This window comes from Brassica napus, chromosome C8, assembly GCF_020379485.1.
Source record: "Brassica napus cultivar Da-Ae chromosome C8, Da-Ae, whole genome shotgun sequence".
NCBI lineage: Eukaryota > Viridiplantae > Streptophyta > Magnoliopsida > Brassicales > Brassicaceae > Brassica > Brassica napus.
In genome coordinates, this window is record NC_063451.1 from 24,067,947 (window position 1) to 24,082,308 (window position 14,362).

The following is a 14,362-nucleotide window of genomic DNA, read 5'->3' on the forward strand; positions in this document are numbered from 1 at the left end:
ATAAAGATCAACTTTATCCTTTAATGGATAATCACAAATATATTATTTTCTAACGGATAAGATAATCTCTGTTTTTGACCGAGACTATTTGCTTTTTCTTTGTTTGTCGGCTAAACTTCCATTGAGAAAAAAAAAGGGATTGCCAAATATGACTCAAAATTTAATTTTTTAAATATAAAATTATATCTCAATTTGAATCAATTGCAAAACTAATTTAAAAGATTCGTGAAATTACAGCAACTCTCTTGTGACCAAACAAAAAAACAAGAATTCATTTTTACAAATATAGTTCCGAAAAATTTTATGAGTCTTTTGAGAAACTGTACGTAGATGTCATGGAAGTTTTCTAATATAGTTGATCTTGAAAATAATTTATAAATTTTGTAAAGAATATTTTGATAAGTGAAAAATTGAAATCATGTAATTATTCATAGTTTTAAGTGATATAAATTAAAATATATTAAAATTGAATTATTTTTAACATAGATGAGTAAAAGTAGTGAATCATGATATTTTTTTGTCTAGGGTTTGACAACATTATTTGTTGTATTGTATGTATTCTTAGGTTAGATTTTGAAAAACTTAAATGTTTTTTTGAAAAATTAAAATTTTACCTATTTGAGTTTATTTCTGTGTATAGTAAATACTTTTTTAAATTTAATTGATTTTATGAAGTGTTTAGTGAATCAATTTATTTAGGATTTATATTTAGTGTCTAGAGAAACCGTACATAATATTATTCCCGCCTAAAATTTTAAGCAATTTTATTTTCCCGCTTAAATATTATTTTATTCAAAAAATAAAAAAATTAAAAATTAAAAATTTACATAATAATAATTTTTTACTAAAATAAAACTGAAAATCTAAAAATAAATCATGAATCCTTGTTCTTTAAAAAAAAAAGAAGAAAAAGAAACCCAAGTTCTCTCAAATTATCCCCTCTCCGCCGTCACACAAACTCATCTCAGATCTTCCACGCCTCTCTCTCTCTCTCTTTATATCTCTCTCTCTCGCGCTCTCTCTCTCTCTCTCTCTCTCTCTCTCTCTCTCTCTCTCTCACACCGGAGGTACAAGCCAAACTGTTCGAACGGAAAACTGTACTGAACGAGAGAACGTTCAGTTGTAAATGTGGGTTTAGCAAAGACGTCTTATTGATGGTCGGAAAAGTGTTTCGTCGGTTACAAGGAAAGGGAATGCATAAAGGAAAAGCGATCGGAGATCGAGGAGCTTTGCCGGAAAGATACAGTACGGCGAGATAACGAAGGCAAAAACCCTAATCTAGCCGCCCAGTATGTATGAGTATTTTCGGATCCCTTCTACGTTCCATCCCCTCCTCTCTTTTATAGTCGACTTGGTGTTTTCCTGTGACCTAGCTTGCATTGTCTTCATGGGCTTTTAACTCGCTGGGCCGAAAAGCCCACGTTGCTTCGCGGAGTCATTTAGTCGAAATGCAGCCGACCGGAAGTTCCCTCGCGCCGCGCCGAGAGACCGGCACCCTGAGCCGCCGCGTCGAACCGTCGTTACGTCATGTTCGGGCCGGGCCGTCCGTTCTCCAGGCCTTGAGGGATGGTCGAATCCATCCTCTACAGTAAGTCCCCCCAGTTCATCGGTGAGTGACATTCTGTCGAACTCGATGAATTTGGAGAGTTAATGGTTTGGAAGAACAGACGGATCGTCGCGAAAGCACGTTGCTTGGTCGACACATCGCGAGACATCACCATATACTTCTCATTTTATCAGGCGGTTTAATCGAATCTTGGTCGAACTGGTTTTGTTTGGTTAGATCCGATTTTCATTTCGACCGTTGATTCGATTTGGGTTTGGGCCGGTTATCGCGAGAAGTCGAAACGACGCGTCGATTTCTTCGGGGGCTGGATACTTTTTCTAGGCCCACGTAGGCCCATGTAAATTTAATGATGACGCCTCGGGGAGATGCCCTGCTTCCCCTCTATAAATACTTGTCCACTTTTCGTTCTCTCCATTTTTCTCCGCGTTATCCAGGTACTTTCTCTCTCTTCCTCTCTGCTTCTCTCTCTAGATTGTTGTTATTGTAGCCTAGATAGCGATATGTCGTTTGGTGGGAGGTTATCTCGTAAACAGAAGGGGAAAGAGGTCGCGACTGCATCCAGTCCCGCGAGGGACGCGAGCGGGGTTGCGCTCGAAGTATTCGAACAGGTCCATCATGAAGCGATGATGGACACTCGGAATTTAGATCTGTCTCAAAGGATTTTGGTCTCCGAGTCAGCGCGCTCATATCGACAAGAAGTAGGGGGAAATCCAGCTGAGCCACAGGCCTGCGAGAGACACGGTTCGGGTGGTACGAGGGACGGTTCCCTCGTTAACTACGTGCCGACGTGCTATTACCCTGGAGAAAATTTTGAGGAACTCCCGGCAGTAGCTCCCGAGTTCTTGCTCTCCCCGGACGTGAGTGGCCAAGCCTGGGAGAACGTTATCGAGACGCAATCGACCCTTGATAGCGTGAAGAAGCTTTTGAGGGAACGTCGCGGATTGGGGGTGACCTTTCTGATTCCTTCGAGAAGCCAGAGGCCTTGGTCGCCACCGGTTGGGTTCCAGTGCGTTTACGAATCTTATTTTCAAGATGATATGAAGCTCTGGTTTCCGATCCCTCGATTAGTTACATCATACGTGAGGCGTCGAGGTGCAGCGCTAAGCCAGTTTCTAAATGGCTCATGGTGTATCGCGGTTGCCTTGATGGTTATGGCTGCAGAGATCGATGTCTCTATGAGTGTTCGCGTCTTCGAGGAGTTGACATCCATCAGCTCGTTGGATGACGGCCTTTTGTCGATAAAGATGCGACCAAGCTATAACGTGATAGGGGGACATCCTAATAAGACGTTCGATTGGCAGAGATCCTATTTCTACGTTAAGTGCGACGACTCTGCCTTCGAGGATCCTCCGGATGAAGACTACCGTGTGTTGTGGAACACTCTGCTTGGTAGAATACCCTCGTTAACTCGCGCCATTTCTTCATATACTAACCGTCTTTTATTCTCATTGTCTTTTTTCTTTGCAGCCTATCACCCGACTTCTCGTGAGTATCCAGAAGAATTCCTTTCGAGCGCTCATGTTGTTGCGAGACTCGGTCAAGAACATTGGGGGAATATTTCTTGGGAGAAGGTTCACCGTTCCATCGATCGTATTTACAGGAGTAAGTCCACTCTTTTCCTTCGTTCTTCTGCGAACCTTTGCTTTTGCTTTTGTAAAGGAGCTCTCTTCTGGTTTTTTTTTTTATATGTTGGAAGGGATGGAGGAAACAAGTGCAGCGAGTTCGCCCTGGAGCTTAACGCTCACAGGCACGACTTACGAAGCAGCCGCCAGATCGAAGATTTTAACATGAGCCTCTGCCTCCGGTGTCCCTCCTCCGCCCCGCTCCACTTCTGACCGCCGCGACTTCACTCTCTCCGGTCTATCCGTTACTTCACTCCGGCCTTTCCGTCACTTCACTCCGGCGTTCTTCTCTGTTTGGCTCCATGCTGTCTGAAGGTGTGACTCTGCTCAAGCTACTCCCCTCGAGTCAGGTAGATTCAGCAGAACAACGGTTCGTTATAGGTGAGAGGACCTTGTCTGGGAACCTCGTGGCTCCTCCTCCTCGTTCCCCAGAGCCACCAGACCCACCGGTCCCGCCAGATCTACTCCATTCACCTCTGAATCGAACCAGTACGCATCCCTATCGTCCCTTCAGATCCATGAACACACAGCTTGATCGTTACGTGCCAAACCTAGCCTTAAGAGTCGGGTCTCCACCTCTGCAAGATTGGTGTAGTAATGTGGAGATTTTGGTTGAAGAAAACGTCTCCAGGCTGGTCTCTCTCCAATACTCAGCAAATCAAAGCTTTGAGGACTGGCTTTTGATTGTTAAAGTATGGGTGGTGATTTCCTTCGTGGATGTTCAGCCCTTCTTCCTCACCTCTGGTGGTCTTTCAACCCGCTTCATCTACGAGATCCGACGACATCATGGCGTTGAGGCAAAGCTAAACCAGATCTGCCTTGCCGGTAGAGTCTACTGCTCCACCGTACTTGCTGCTCCCTGCTTCTCCATCGCCATTCATGTTGACCTCCTCCCCACCGGTAATGATAATACCACCACCGCCTCTATCTCAGTTCGACGAAGTATACATGTATCCATCTCCATTATGTGTGCCCTGCAACGATTCTCCCTTGTGCTCTGGACTACAACGACGAGTCCCACCGGACGTGGAGAGTTTGATTTATCATTGCTCTCTGGTGAGCAATCTGAGAACGACTGGCGCGACATACCTCTCAGCAAAACCCTATATTGGAATTTTAAATCTAAATTCAGGCATTTCAGGCCTTCTGGTCACTGTTACGGAGTTTCTCAACTCTTAACGGCCATGCTTTCCGACTTATTTGAGATTCACATAGTCTCGTCGGAAAGTTCAGTCGGTGTTAGTACCGATTTCGCTGGTCTAATGGGCTGCTCAGCCACATCCAGCTCCTCAACAGGTCTTTTTGCCGTCCAAACCTATCTGTTAGGTCTCTTCAACGTCGATTCTGACTATTTCTTGCTCGCTGCTGTGAGCATTGTTTCAAGGGTACAAGTGAAGTCTTTTCAGATGTTTCTTTACTTTGAGCAAGTCTCCCTTTGTAACATATCTATCCTTTGTGTTATTGTTCTACATTTGTTGTTAGTCACACTGTCGAGTATATCTCCAGTTGTTATCTTCTTGTCGTTGAACATTGTTCCGGTTGTAGTTCGTCTAAGCCGTAGGACTTTTTAATTTTAATATAATCAGTTTGTGACAAAAAAAAAAAAAAAGAAGGGATGGAGGAAAATGAGATGATAGTGAAAAAATGGATGGGGTAGTTAAAATATTTTTTTTGTACGTAGGGCATATTAGATTACTTTCCTGAGAAATAGCATTGGGACTCTTTTAGAAGAAAAGTAAATAGCGTTGGGACCACTAAAGCTGATTGTGTTATGCGACCGGTGAAGATGTGCGTGCCATCGTAGAAGAAATAGGAAATTAAATGGTGAGGATCCACAATCTATTTTTTCACGAAAAACATCTTACAACACTGAATGTCTTCCAAACTATAGTCTTGTACTATGTTTCTTTAAAAAATAGTTTAAAATCTATATTTTTCCGAATTAAAAAAGTTGAAAACGTAAAAAAACAAAAATTCAAAGTTTTAGATTTTAGACTACACAAACCCGATTGAATTGATTTAAAGTTTACCAATTAACTATTAACCATTTTAAAATTGATACTAAACCAAAATTAAACCGTATTACAACAAAACTCAACTCCTCTAAACCAATTTTATACCAAAAAACAGGAAAAACCTTTTGGATGAGGTCTCGACGGTTTGTGACTCGGTGATTGCCTATATGATTGTTAGATTGAACAGCGAATCGGGAGGTGTATGTGCCAATTCGACGGCAAAGAGCACGGGTAAAATGATGATAGAATCTATGAAGCACGGGGACGTCTGTTTAGGTGCCGTACCGGTACCGGAAACGTTTCGGGGACAGATACTTCACGGGGACATCACTGGTACGGCTTGGGGACGGTTAGAGAACTTAGTTGTCTAATAGGACTAGTTTTCACAGGACTGTTATGCTGCTTGATTGAAGTAAGATAAACTTGAGCCAAAGCACTTATAGCAGGAGCCGAAGGTACAAGCTTTGGCTAGGAAGCCTCGTGCCCATCAACGCCTTGCCCTCTCTCTCCTTAGAAATAGACTAAAACTTCTTTTTATAGTTTGTTTTTTATTTTTAGTTAACAAAATAGACATATTATAGTAAATTTATATTTAATTATGTTAGATTAACTATATACTTTTGTTATTCTATAAATATTCTATATTTTTTAATAGTATATATATGCCGTCCCCGTATCCATAATTTTTAAATTTTTCCGTTTCCCGTCCCCGTATCCGTCCAGGTGCAACATAGGATAGAATCATTTTCATCAACTATTCCAAAAGGGGACTCAATTTATCTCCCTAGCTCAAGAAAAGTTCTCAAAAGCAGTAATCATTCTAGTTGTATTATCCGAAAAGGTTAGGATTAAAGGAGATGGGTTTTGAAAAGATGACGCCTATTATGGTTGTTGTTTTTCTTTTGTTTAACAAAGACAATGTTGATTACATAACATACTAGTCTTGTTGATGTGAACCGCTCTTGTGGCTTTGAAGCTACCACAATGCTCCGTTGTGCAGTTTTTGGCATATCTATAAATAGCTTTGAGGTCGTTACTTCAACTGAATAGGTCAACGGATTTCTCGTGATGAGATAAAAAATATGTATATGGGTCTTTCATTTTTGAGTCTGCTTTTAGCGTGAAGAAGAGGGTTTTGGAGCGTTTGTGAAAAGCAGCAGTAATTTTAATTAATGAAGTAGAAGAGCAAAAAGAAGAAAAGATGTTGAGAATTTTTTTGCCTTCTCATGGTTTGTTTTAGTTTGTTTAGATTTAGTCAGATTATTTTGGTTTATAAATAGGAGAATTGCCAAAAATATCATTTTCCTTATACCACTTTTAAATTATACCTTAACCAAGTTTAGAGCTAAATTTTTAATAGGCAAAATAGCATTGTACCCCTCATTTCATTAATTTAAACTGGATTAATTCCTTCTCCAAATGTCTGTCACGAGATGAAATTGAGACGAGCTCCAACGAGATCTCCGGCGAACTCGGCGATCTCCGGCGAACTCGGCGATCTCCGACGAACTCGACCGACGATCTCCGGCGAATTCGGCTATCTTCAAGTTTGTTTGTTTGTTGTTAATTTGTCAATAGAGAGAGTGTTGGCGTGAGGATGAGCTGTTATCGAGGTATACCGATTACTTTGCAAAGGCACTCTCCGGAGTAGCGTTCCCATGGGTGAAGATGTTCAACGAGTCTCCTAATTTGTCCACTCTCATCGATGTGAGCCCCAAATTTGCTTTGATTTTTTAATTAAAAAAATAGTCTCTGTCTTTGACTTGATTCTCTCCGATCATCCCATCTCTTCTTGTAGGTTTCCTTGTCTCATATTCCTCAATCTATCTACGGAACAACACGCAATTGGATGAACATGCCTCCAGTTGAAGTTAAGTATTTCTCTGCGTTTATATTGTGTGCCTTTGATCAGATCCTCATTGATTTGGAAGCACAATAAGGGGGTGGTGACGACTCCAAATCTCAGGTGATCTATCTCAAATTCGCTTGTTGATGTGATTCAATGGTTTAATTCGTTTTAGTCCTTCATCATCTTCATATGCAGGTGGGAATGTTTGTTGCATTAGCCATCGTTTTGCATTGTAAACCTGAGGCGTTGACTAGTGTATTACCGACTCTGAGAGAGGATCCTAAGTATCAAGGTCACGACAAGCTTCCCCTTACTGTTTGGATGATTGCTCAGGTACGTGGTGGACTATAGGACCAAGATTGTCCAATTCTGTGTGTGTATTTGTGAAAAGGTTTTTTGAACTGTTAAGAATGTTTTGGACAGGCCGCCAAAGGTGATTGATCTATGTCTTGGCTTGTATTCATGGGGACATAAACTTTTATGAACTTTATAAATGTTTTATAAACCCTTATAAATTATTTACATACCTTTATAAACCTTATAAATTATTTTACAAACTTATAAATTGTCTTATAACTTATAAGCCTTTCTAAATGGTTAGACTCTTATAAATGATTTAAAGACCTTCTAACTGATTTCTTTTATAAATGGTTTATAGACTTTTTAAACTTATTTATAAGGCTTTATAAATGGATTATATACTCTTACAAATAATTTATCAACATTTATAAATGATTTACAAATTTTATAAATGATTTACAAACTTGATAAACTGTTTTTTAAAAACTTCACAAAAGATTTATAAACTCTTATTTACTCTACTGATTATTTACATATTCTTGTAAACCCTTATAAATTATTTTAAAAACTCTTATAAATTTTATTATAAACCTATCTAAATGGTTATAGATTCTTATGAATGATTTAGACACTTTAGGGATTTTATAGAAGCATGAAGAAACAAATTGTTTACATTGTACGTGGAGCTTAAAAAAGCTTATGAGGATAAGCATTATGTGCATTTGGTCATGGGGTTTTCCACAGGTGGAGAGTTGTTCGATAGGATTATTGCTACATGAAATTACTCGGAGAGAGCAGCTGTTTTTTTGTTGAGAAACATTGTTCAGATTGTGCTTACTTGTCATGACATGGGGCTATTCACAGGGATTTGAAGCCTGAGAACTTTCTGTTGCTGAACGAAGATGAGAACTCTCCTCTCAAAACCATTGACTTTGGTCTCTCCGATTTCTACAAGCCAGGAGATGGGTTCAAGGATATAGTGAGTGATGCTTATTACATGGCACTAGAGGCTTTGAAAAGGAAGTATGAATCAGAAGCTGTTATCTGAAGTATTGGTGTCATGATATTGTATATCATCTTATGTGGTGTCTCACCCTTCTAGACTGGTAAAAATATTCATTTCATTATATCTAGAGATTATTTTTAATATAAAAATGTATTCATGTGTTGATTACCTGATAATCATAGAATCGGAGAATGGAATATTCAACCCCACATTAAAGGACTTGTTAGATTTTTTAAGTGATCATGTTGTAATCAATCCTTCATGGTGCAATAATTGGTTACATCATATGTCATGTATTTATATTTAAGCTTTTATAAATATTTATAACTGATTTACATACTCTTAAATTGATCTATGAAACTTTATAAAATGATTTTTAACTCTCTATGATTTATAAAATCTTATAAATTTGTTGTAAAAAATGTTATAAACTCTTACTATTACACATATAAATAAAAGTATTAATTATTTTTAACCAATTTATAAAGACTTAAAAATAATTATAAACTCTTATTGATGGGTACATTTTTATAAGAGTTTATAAATGATACACAATACCTTTTAAATTTTTACAAAGGAAATACCAGTTTATATACATTTATAACATTTTATAAATTGATTTATAAGAGTTTATAAACTGATTTATTATTTTATAAACTGATTTAGGGTTTATAAGGTAATTTTCTGGGTTTTAAGTTGAATTATTATTATTTATAAACTAATTTTAGTTTTAAAAGTGTTATAAACTGATTAATAAACCATTTAAGAACCCTTATAAACCCCTCATAAATTGGTGTATAAACTTTATAAATTGTTTTTATAAACTTTATGAATTGCTTATAAACCCTTATAAATTATTTATAAAGGGTGTATAGAATTTATAAATTATTTTTATAAACTTTATGAATGTTTTATAAACCCTTATAAATTATTTATATATCCTTAAACCCCCTTATAAAATATGCTACAAACCCTTATAAATTCTTTTATTAGACTTTCTAAATGGTTATAAACTTTTTAAATGATTTAGAGTTCTTCTAACTGATTTATTTTACCTTTATAAACCCTTATAAATTGTCTAAGTGAAGATATTCTTTTATGTCTTATAAACATTTATATATATATATATATATATATATGTGTGTGTTATTCAAATACTACTTTATAAAAGCTTATAAATTGTCTAAGTGAAGATATTATTTTATGTTTTATAAACCTGTATATATATATATGTTATTCAAATACTACTTTATAAAAGCTTATAAATTGTTTTAATGTATTAGCACAATATCATAGAACCCAGATTTATAAGAATCTGAGAGCATCTCTGTATAAACCCTTATAAATTGTCTAAGTGAAAATATTCTTTTATGTTTTATAAACCTTTCTATATATATATATATATATATGTTATTCAAATACTATTTTATGAAAGCTTATAGATTGTTTTAATGTATTAGCACAATATCATAAAACCCAGATTTATAAGAATCTGAGAGCATCTTTCGCAATAATTAATGTTTTATTGTAGTTCTCCTAGGAACTAACACCATCACCACTCTTTTTTTCGCCTTGCTTCTTGAATCTAAAACCACACTGTATTAACAAATCAAATTAGTTTTATAACAGACGAACAATATAAACTCACACAATAAAAAGTGATCTATTGATTATATTCTAAATCACATCAACTGTTTAGAGAATCAAACCTTGACAGACCAACCTAGAACATATACTAATCAAATCAAAAGCATCATAGATCAACATAAATCAGAAAAAAGTATAAACTTTCATTCAAAATCATGAATCTGGCAGAAAAAACTAGCTCAAACTTATCCAACATGCAAAAATTAACTGGAAAATCAAAGATTTATAGAGAGTGATAAAAAGAAAATATACACATTTGATTGGATTAACGAACACAACAATTAAATATCCAAACTTCAAGGAATCTATATATGATTAGATAATACTAAACAAATAAGAAAGGTCGTCTAAATGTGTGTGTGTGATTGAAAGACTGAAGCTCATCATCAATTCAAACGTGTGTGTGATTGAAAATCTGATAGTTTAACACGATAGTCATGAAAAAGTGGCTCTGGATATTCTCCATCACATGCTTGATCACATAGCAATCCATTAAGAAACCAGAAACAACACATTAAAGCTCGATGAAGATGACGACGGCGGAACTCGATGAAGATGACGACGGCAGAACTCGATGAAGACGAAGGCGGCAAGGCTCGATGAAGATGACGGCGGCAAAGCTTGATGAAGGCGAAGCTTGATGGAGACGATGGATCTCAGCGGGAGAGAAAGAGGAAAATATGTTGAAGATAAGGTAAAGTTAGTTTAGTCTTTTACACATTAATGAATGTGGTATTTATAAAAATGTCCTTTGAATAATGGTACCAAACAAAATGTAAAAGTAATATTTCCCCAAATAATATCCAATAAATTTGATTTTGTGTGCGTTTTAAGTTTCGAAATTTTAATTCGAATAAATTTTGAAATATTTTTAGAGAGATTTAACTTAAAGTCTTAGTTTGGAAGACATTTGATAATATATTATTTTTTCATGGTTTATATGTATTATTATGTTGGAGAAATAAGAAGTTGAATAGTAAAGACATTAATTTTGTTAATTGTTAATTATATACATTATTATTATTTTGATAAAATCTTAATATATATATTGATTTCGTTAGTTTAAGCTGACACCATTAACTTTTTTTATGGTCACGAAATAAAGAACTCAACAAAAAAAAATTTCTTGCAAGAATTCGCTCTCTTGTTTTTCTACTAATCTATTTGTAATTAACTTATGGTTTATCAATAAATTTAAGGGAGAATTGGAAAAATGAGACACTTTAAACTTTTGTTTGTCATAATAAGACTTCTTATATTTTTGGCAATTCTAGACATGTTTTATCCTTCTCTAATGGGAAAATAGTAAATTGAATTTTATAAATGTAAAAAAATATGAAAAGTGTTGGAAACATAAGTATGACAATATATATGTTTAAACTTTTTTAAAAAAAAATTAGAATCATATTTTATTTTATCTTCTAGTTACAGTTAGAATACTCATTCGGGTAATCTATCTAGTTTATATGTCTGATTCTAAGTTTTAAACATAGATATATCAAGGGTATATACCGTAAACTACCATTTCTTGTATATTCTAGCAAAGATAGATTTGGTTACGTTATAATCAAGAAAGATGTCTTCGGTATACCTATAGCTTGATAACGATATATAGCCACAACTCGATGATATATGTCGGTTATATTACGTTACATAACTTGTTCTGCCTTTTACCTTATATGACGCCTACAGGAACAATACATCTCTCACCAACTATACGGTGTTCTGCTTAGGTAGTATACATATTCTAGGCAAATCGTAAAAATATGGAAACTTCCATATTCGGTTAAAGAAGTTTCCTAAATCTAAACTAAATCTACCCTAAATCTCTCAAAATATATTTGAGAATATTTTCTCCACGTTCTTCTCCTCCTCCTCCTCCCACGATCTTTTCTTCTTCTTTGTGTTTCTCTCTTGTTCATCCAGAAAGTCATCTCTTCTCTCTATCAACACAACATGGTTCTAATCTATGTTAAATCTGGTGAATGGGTGTCTAGTTGCAGTGAAGAGTGGAGTTTCGTGGTAGACACATCAAGGCGTGGTCGAATGGTAACATTAGAAACTACTACTCCATTGGTGAATCTCAAGAGGATCGTGTGTGAGGATTATGGGGTGGACCATATTGTTCTTAATACCGAGTTCAGTTATTCGATGGTGAATCAAAGAGGGAATCCTCCAATTATTATCACCAATGATCGGCAAACATCTAATTTTGTGGCGTATGGAAAGAAGGGTTCATCTACTATCTTGTGTGTCACGTTCTATGGTTTGGGTGTAAATCAAAAAGAACGAGTCAATATTGATTTGAATAAGGAGCCGTGTGATTCAAGTAATGTTGAGGATGAAGAAGTTCCTGAGATAACTCGAGCAGATTTTGTGAAGCCGTCAAAGGAGTCTTGTGATATAAGGAAAGATGATGTCGCTGCGGATGGTTCCAGTGATGCTGGGTTAAGGATTGAAAACAATGGAGACAGTAAAAAGGATGGTCGAGCCTGGAGAGGAGATTTCTTGAAGAAGGATCAAATTTTCAGAAGTAAAGAGGTTCTGAAGGCCACAATGGAAATTTTGGCGATGAAGAATAATTTTGATTACACTGTTTTCAAATCCACGAGAAAATGGTGGTATATTCGATGTAAGGATGCAATGTGCAACTGGACTGTGCGTGCAGAAGGTATAGATGGGTCTACATATTTCATGATCAACCAGTGCGAGGGAAGACATTCATGTGCTCCTTCAAAGAAAAAGAAATTCGGGAAAACAACATCGGCAGGAACAATTGGGACTCTGATACATCATCGATTTGGTGATGCAAACGATGGCCCAAAAGCAAATGAAATCATTCAATTTATGAGATTGGAGCATAGTTTTGAGATTACTTACTGGCACGCTTGGGAAGCTCGTGAGTTTGCTATTGCAGCTGCTAGAGGTATACCGGATCGCAGTTATGCTAAAATACCAGCATATTTGCATATGATTAAAGAAGCTAATCCTGGTACGCATACTCACTATGAAACTAATGAGAAGGGAATATTCATGTATCTGTTTATGTCATTTGGGCAATCAGTTAGAGAATTCTACTGCAATGCGAAGGGTGATTGTTGTTGATGGAACTTTTCTGAAAAATAAATACAAAGGAGTTCTACTTGTTGCTACTGCTGTAGATGGTAACTCTAATTTGTATCCGATTGCATTTGGGGTTGTTGATTCGGAGAATGACGATTCATGGGGGTGGTTCTTCAGACAGTTGAAAGTGGTTATTGCTGATTGTCAAGACCTAGCTTTTGTCTCAAATAGAAATGCATCTATTTCTAAAGCGAGTGGGACTGTCTACCCTCAATCATCACATGAAATTTGCATTCATCACTTGTTGACCAATGTGGTTCCATTTTTCAAGACAAAAGGGTTGACTGCCTTGGTGGAAAAAGCTTCACGGGCATATAGGTACATTGAATTTCAGGAACGTATCACCGAAATTTTTGAAATGAGTCCTGAGCTTGGAAGATATCTGCGGGAGGCTGATGTGCGCAAATGGGCTCATTCTCTCTTCCCTGGTGAAAGGTATGACATTAGGACCACAAACCCTGCAGAGTCGATAAATTCAGTTAAGAGAATACCTAGAGAATATCCGGTTATTCCTTTGCTAGATAGTATAAGAGAACTGTTGACTCGATGGTTCTATGAGCGTCGCTTGGTAAGCTCTAAGCATCTTGATCCTTTAACCACTAAGGTGGAGAAAAAGATTGATAGGAGAATTGTGAAGGCAAGAGGGTTTCAAGTCTACAAGGTTGACGACTTCAAATCGCTTGTGAAAGGAGACATATATGATTGTCATGTTGATTTGGAAAGAAGAACATGCACATGCGGGAAGTACAATATAGGAAATATTTCTTGCCGACACGCCATTCCTGCCATTTATTCACGAGGTATGGAAGTATAAACACATGAACTTGGGACATATTTATTTTTGTTAATTTCAGCATATCGACTCCAATCAATCACGTTTATGTTGGTACAGGCATGTAAGTGCACAGATTTACTGACGGCTTATACACCACTGCAGCGTGGAGAACCGCCTATGCGGAATCCATTAATCCAATAGCAGTTCCAGAGTGTGAATGGAATGTCCCTGCTGAGGTTAAACTTGCTAAGGTTTTACCACCAGAGACAAGAAAGAGTGCTGGTCGGCCAATAAAGAGAAGGTATGAATCAGTAGAAGACAAGATAAAATCTTCTCAAGGATCAAGAAAGAATAAAAAGCACAAGTGCAGTCGTTGTGGTACCGAAGGACACAAGAGAGGAACATGTGATTTACCCATCTAGTTTGTTTTGCTGTCTCTGTTTTGTTTCTTATTGATC

General features: G+C 36.7%; 2 protein-coding genes across 3 annotated transcripts; both read left to right on the top strand.

Moving 5' to 3' along the window:
- Nucleotides 1-119: 119 nt before the first annotated feature.
- On the top strand, nt 120-8,877 carry LOC111210320. 2 transcript variants are annotated; one of them, XM_048765805.1, is made up of 4 exons: nt 120-6,911; nt 7,003-7,170; nt 7,249-7,386; nt 8,218-8,875. In XM_048765805.1, exon 1 carries the CDS (start codon nt 3,492-3,494, stop codon nt 4,758-4,760), a length of 1,269 nt encoding a protein of 422 aa, XP_048621762.1. In that variant the 5' UTR covers nt 120-3,491; the 3' UTR covers nt 4,761-6,911; nt 7,003-7,170; nt 7,249-7,386; nt 8,218-8,875. The 2 variants fall into 2 exon arrangements, with proteins under 2 accessions (XP_048621762.1, XP_048621761.1); XM_048765804.1 differs by having other exon boundaries at nt 1,880-6,911; nt 8,218-8,877.
- A 3,085-nt stretch (nt 8,878-11,962) lies between these two features.
- On the top strand, nt 11,963-14,326 carry LOC106355303. The gene is made up of 3 exons (XM_013795278.1): nt 11,963-13,097; nt 13,141-13,929; nt 14,067-14,326. The coding sequence occupies exons 1-3, from the start codon at nt 11,963-11,965 to the stop codon at nt 14,324-14,326; spliced, it is 2,184 nt and encodes a 727-aa protein (XP_013650732.1).
- The last annotated feature ends 36 nt before the right edge of the window (nt 14,327-14,362 follow it).

Excerpts from the sequence above, each read along its gene's own strand:
- LOC111210320 (XM_048765804.1), top strand. The coding sequence starts at position 1,933 with ATGCCCTGCTTCCCCTCTATAAATACTTGTCCACTTTTCGTTCTCTCC.
- LOC106355303 (XM_013795278.1), top strand. The coding sequence starts at position 11,963 with ATGGTTCTAATCTATGTTAAATCTGGTGAATGGGTGTCTAGTTGCAGT. Across the intron at positions 13,098-13,140 it reads ATTCTACTGCAATGCGAAGG|GAGTTCTACTTGTTGCTACT; the intron begins GTGATTGTTGTT and ends ATAAATACAAAG. Across the intron at positions 13,930-14,066 it reads TCCTGCCATTTATTCACGAG|CGTGGAGAACCGCCTATGCG; the intron begins GTATGGAAGTAT and ends ACACCACTGCAG.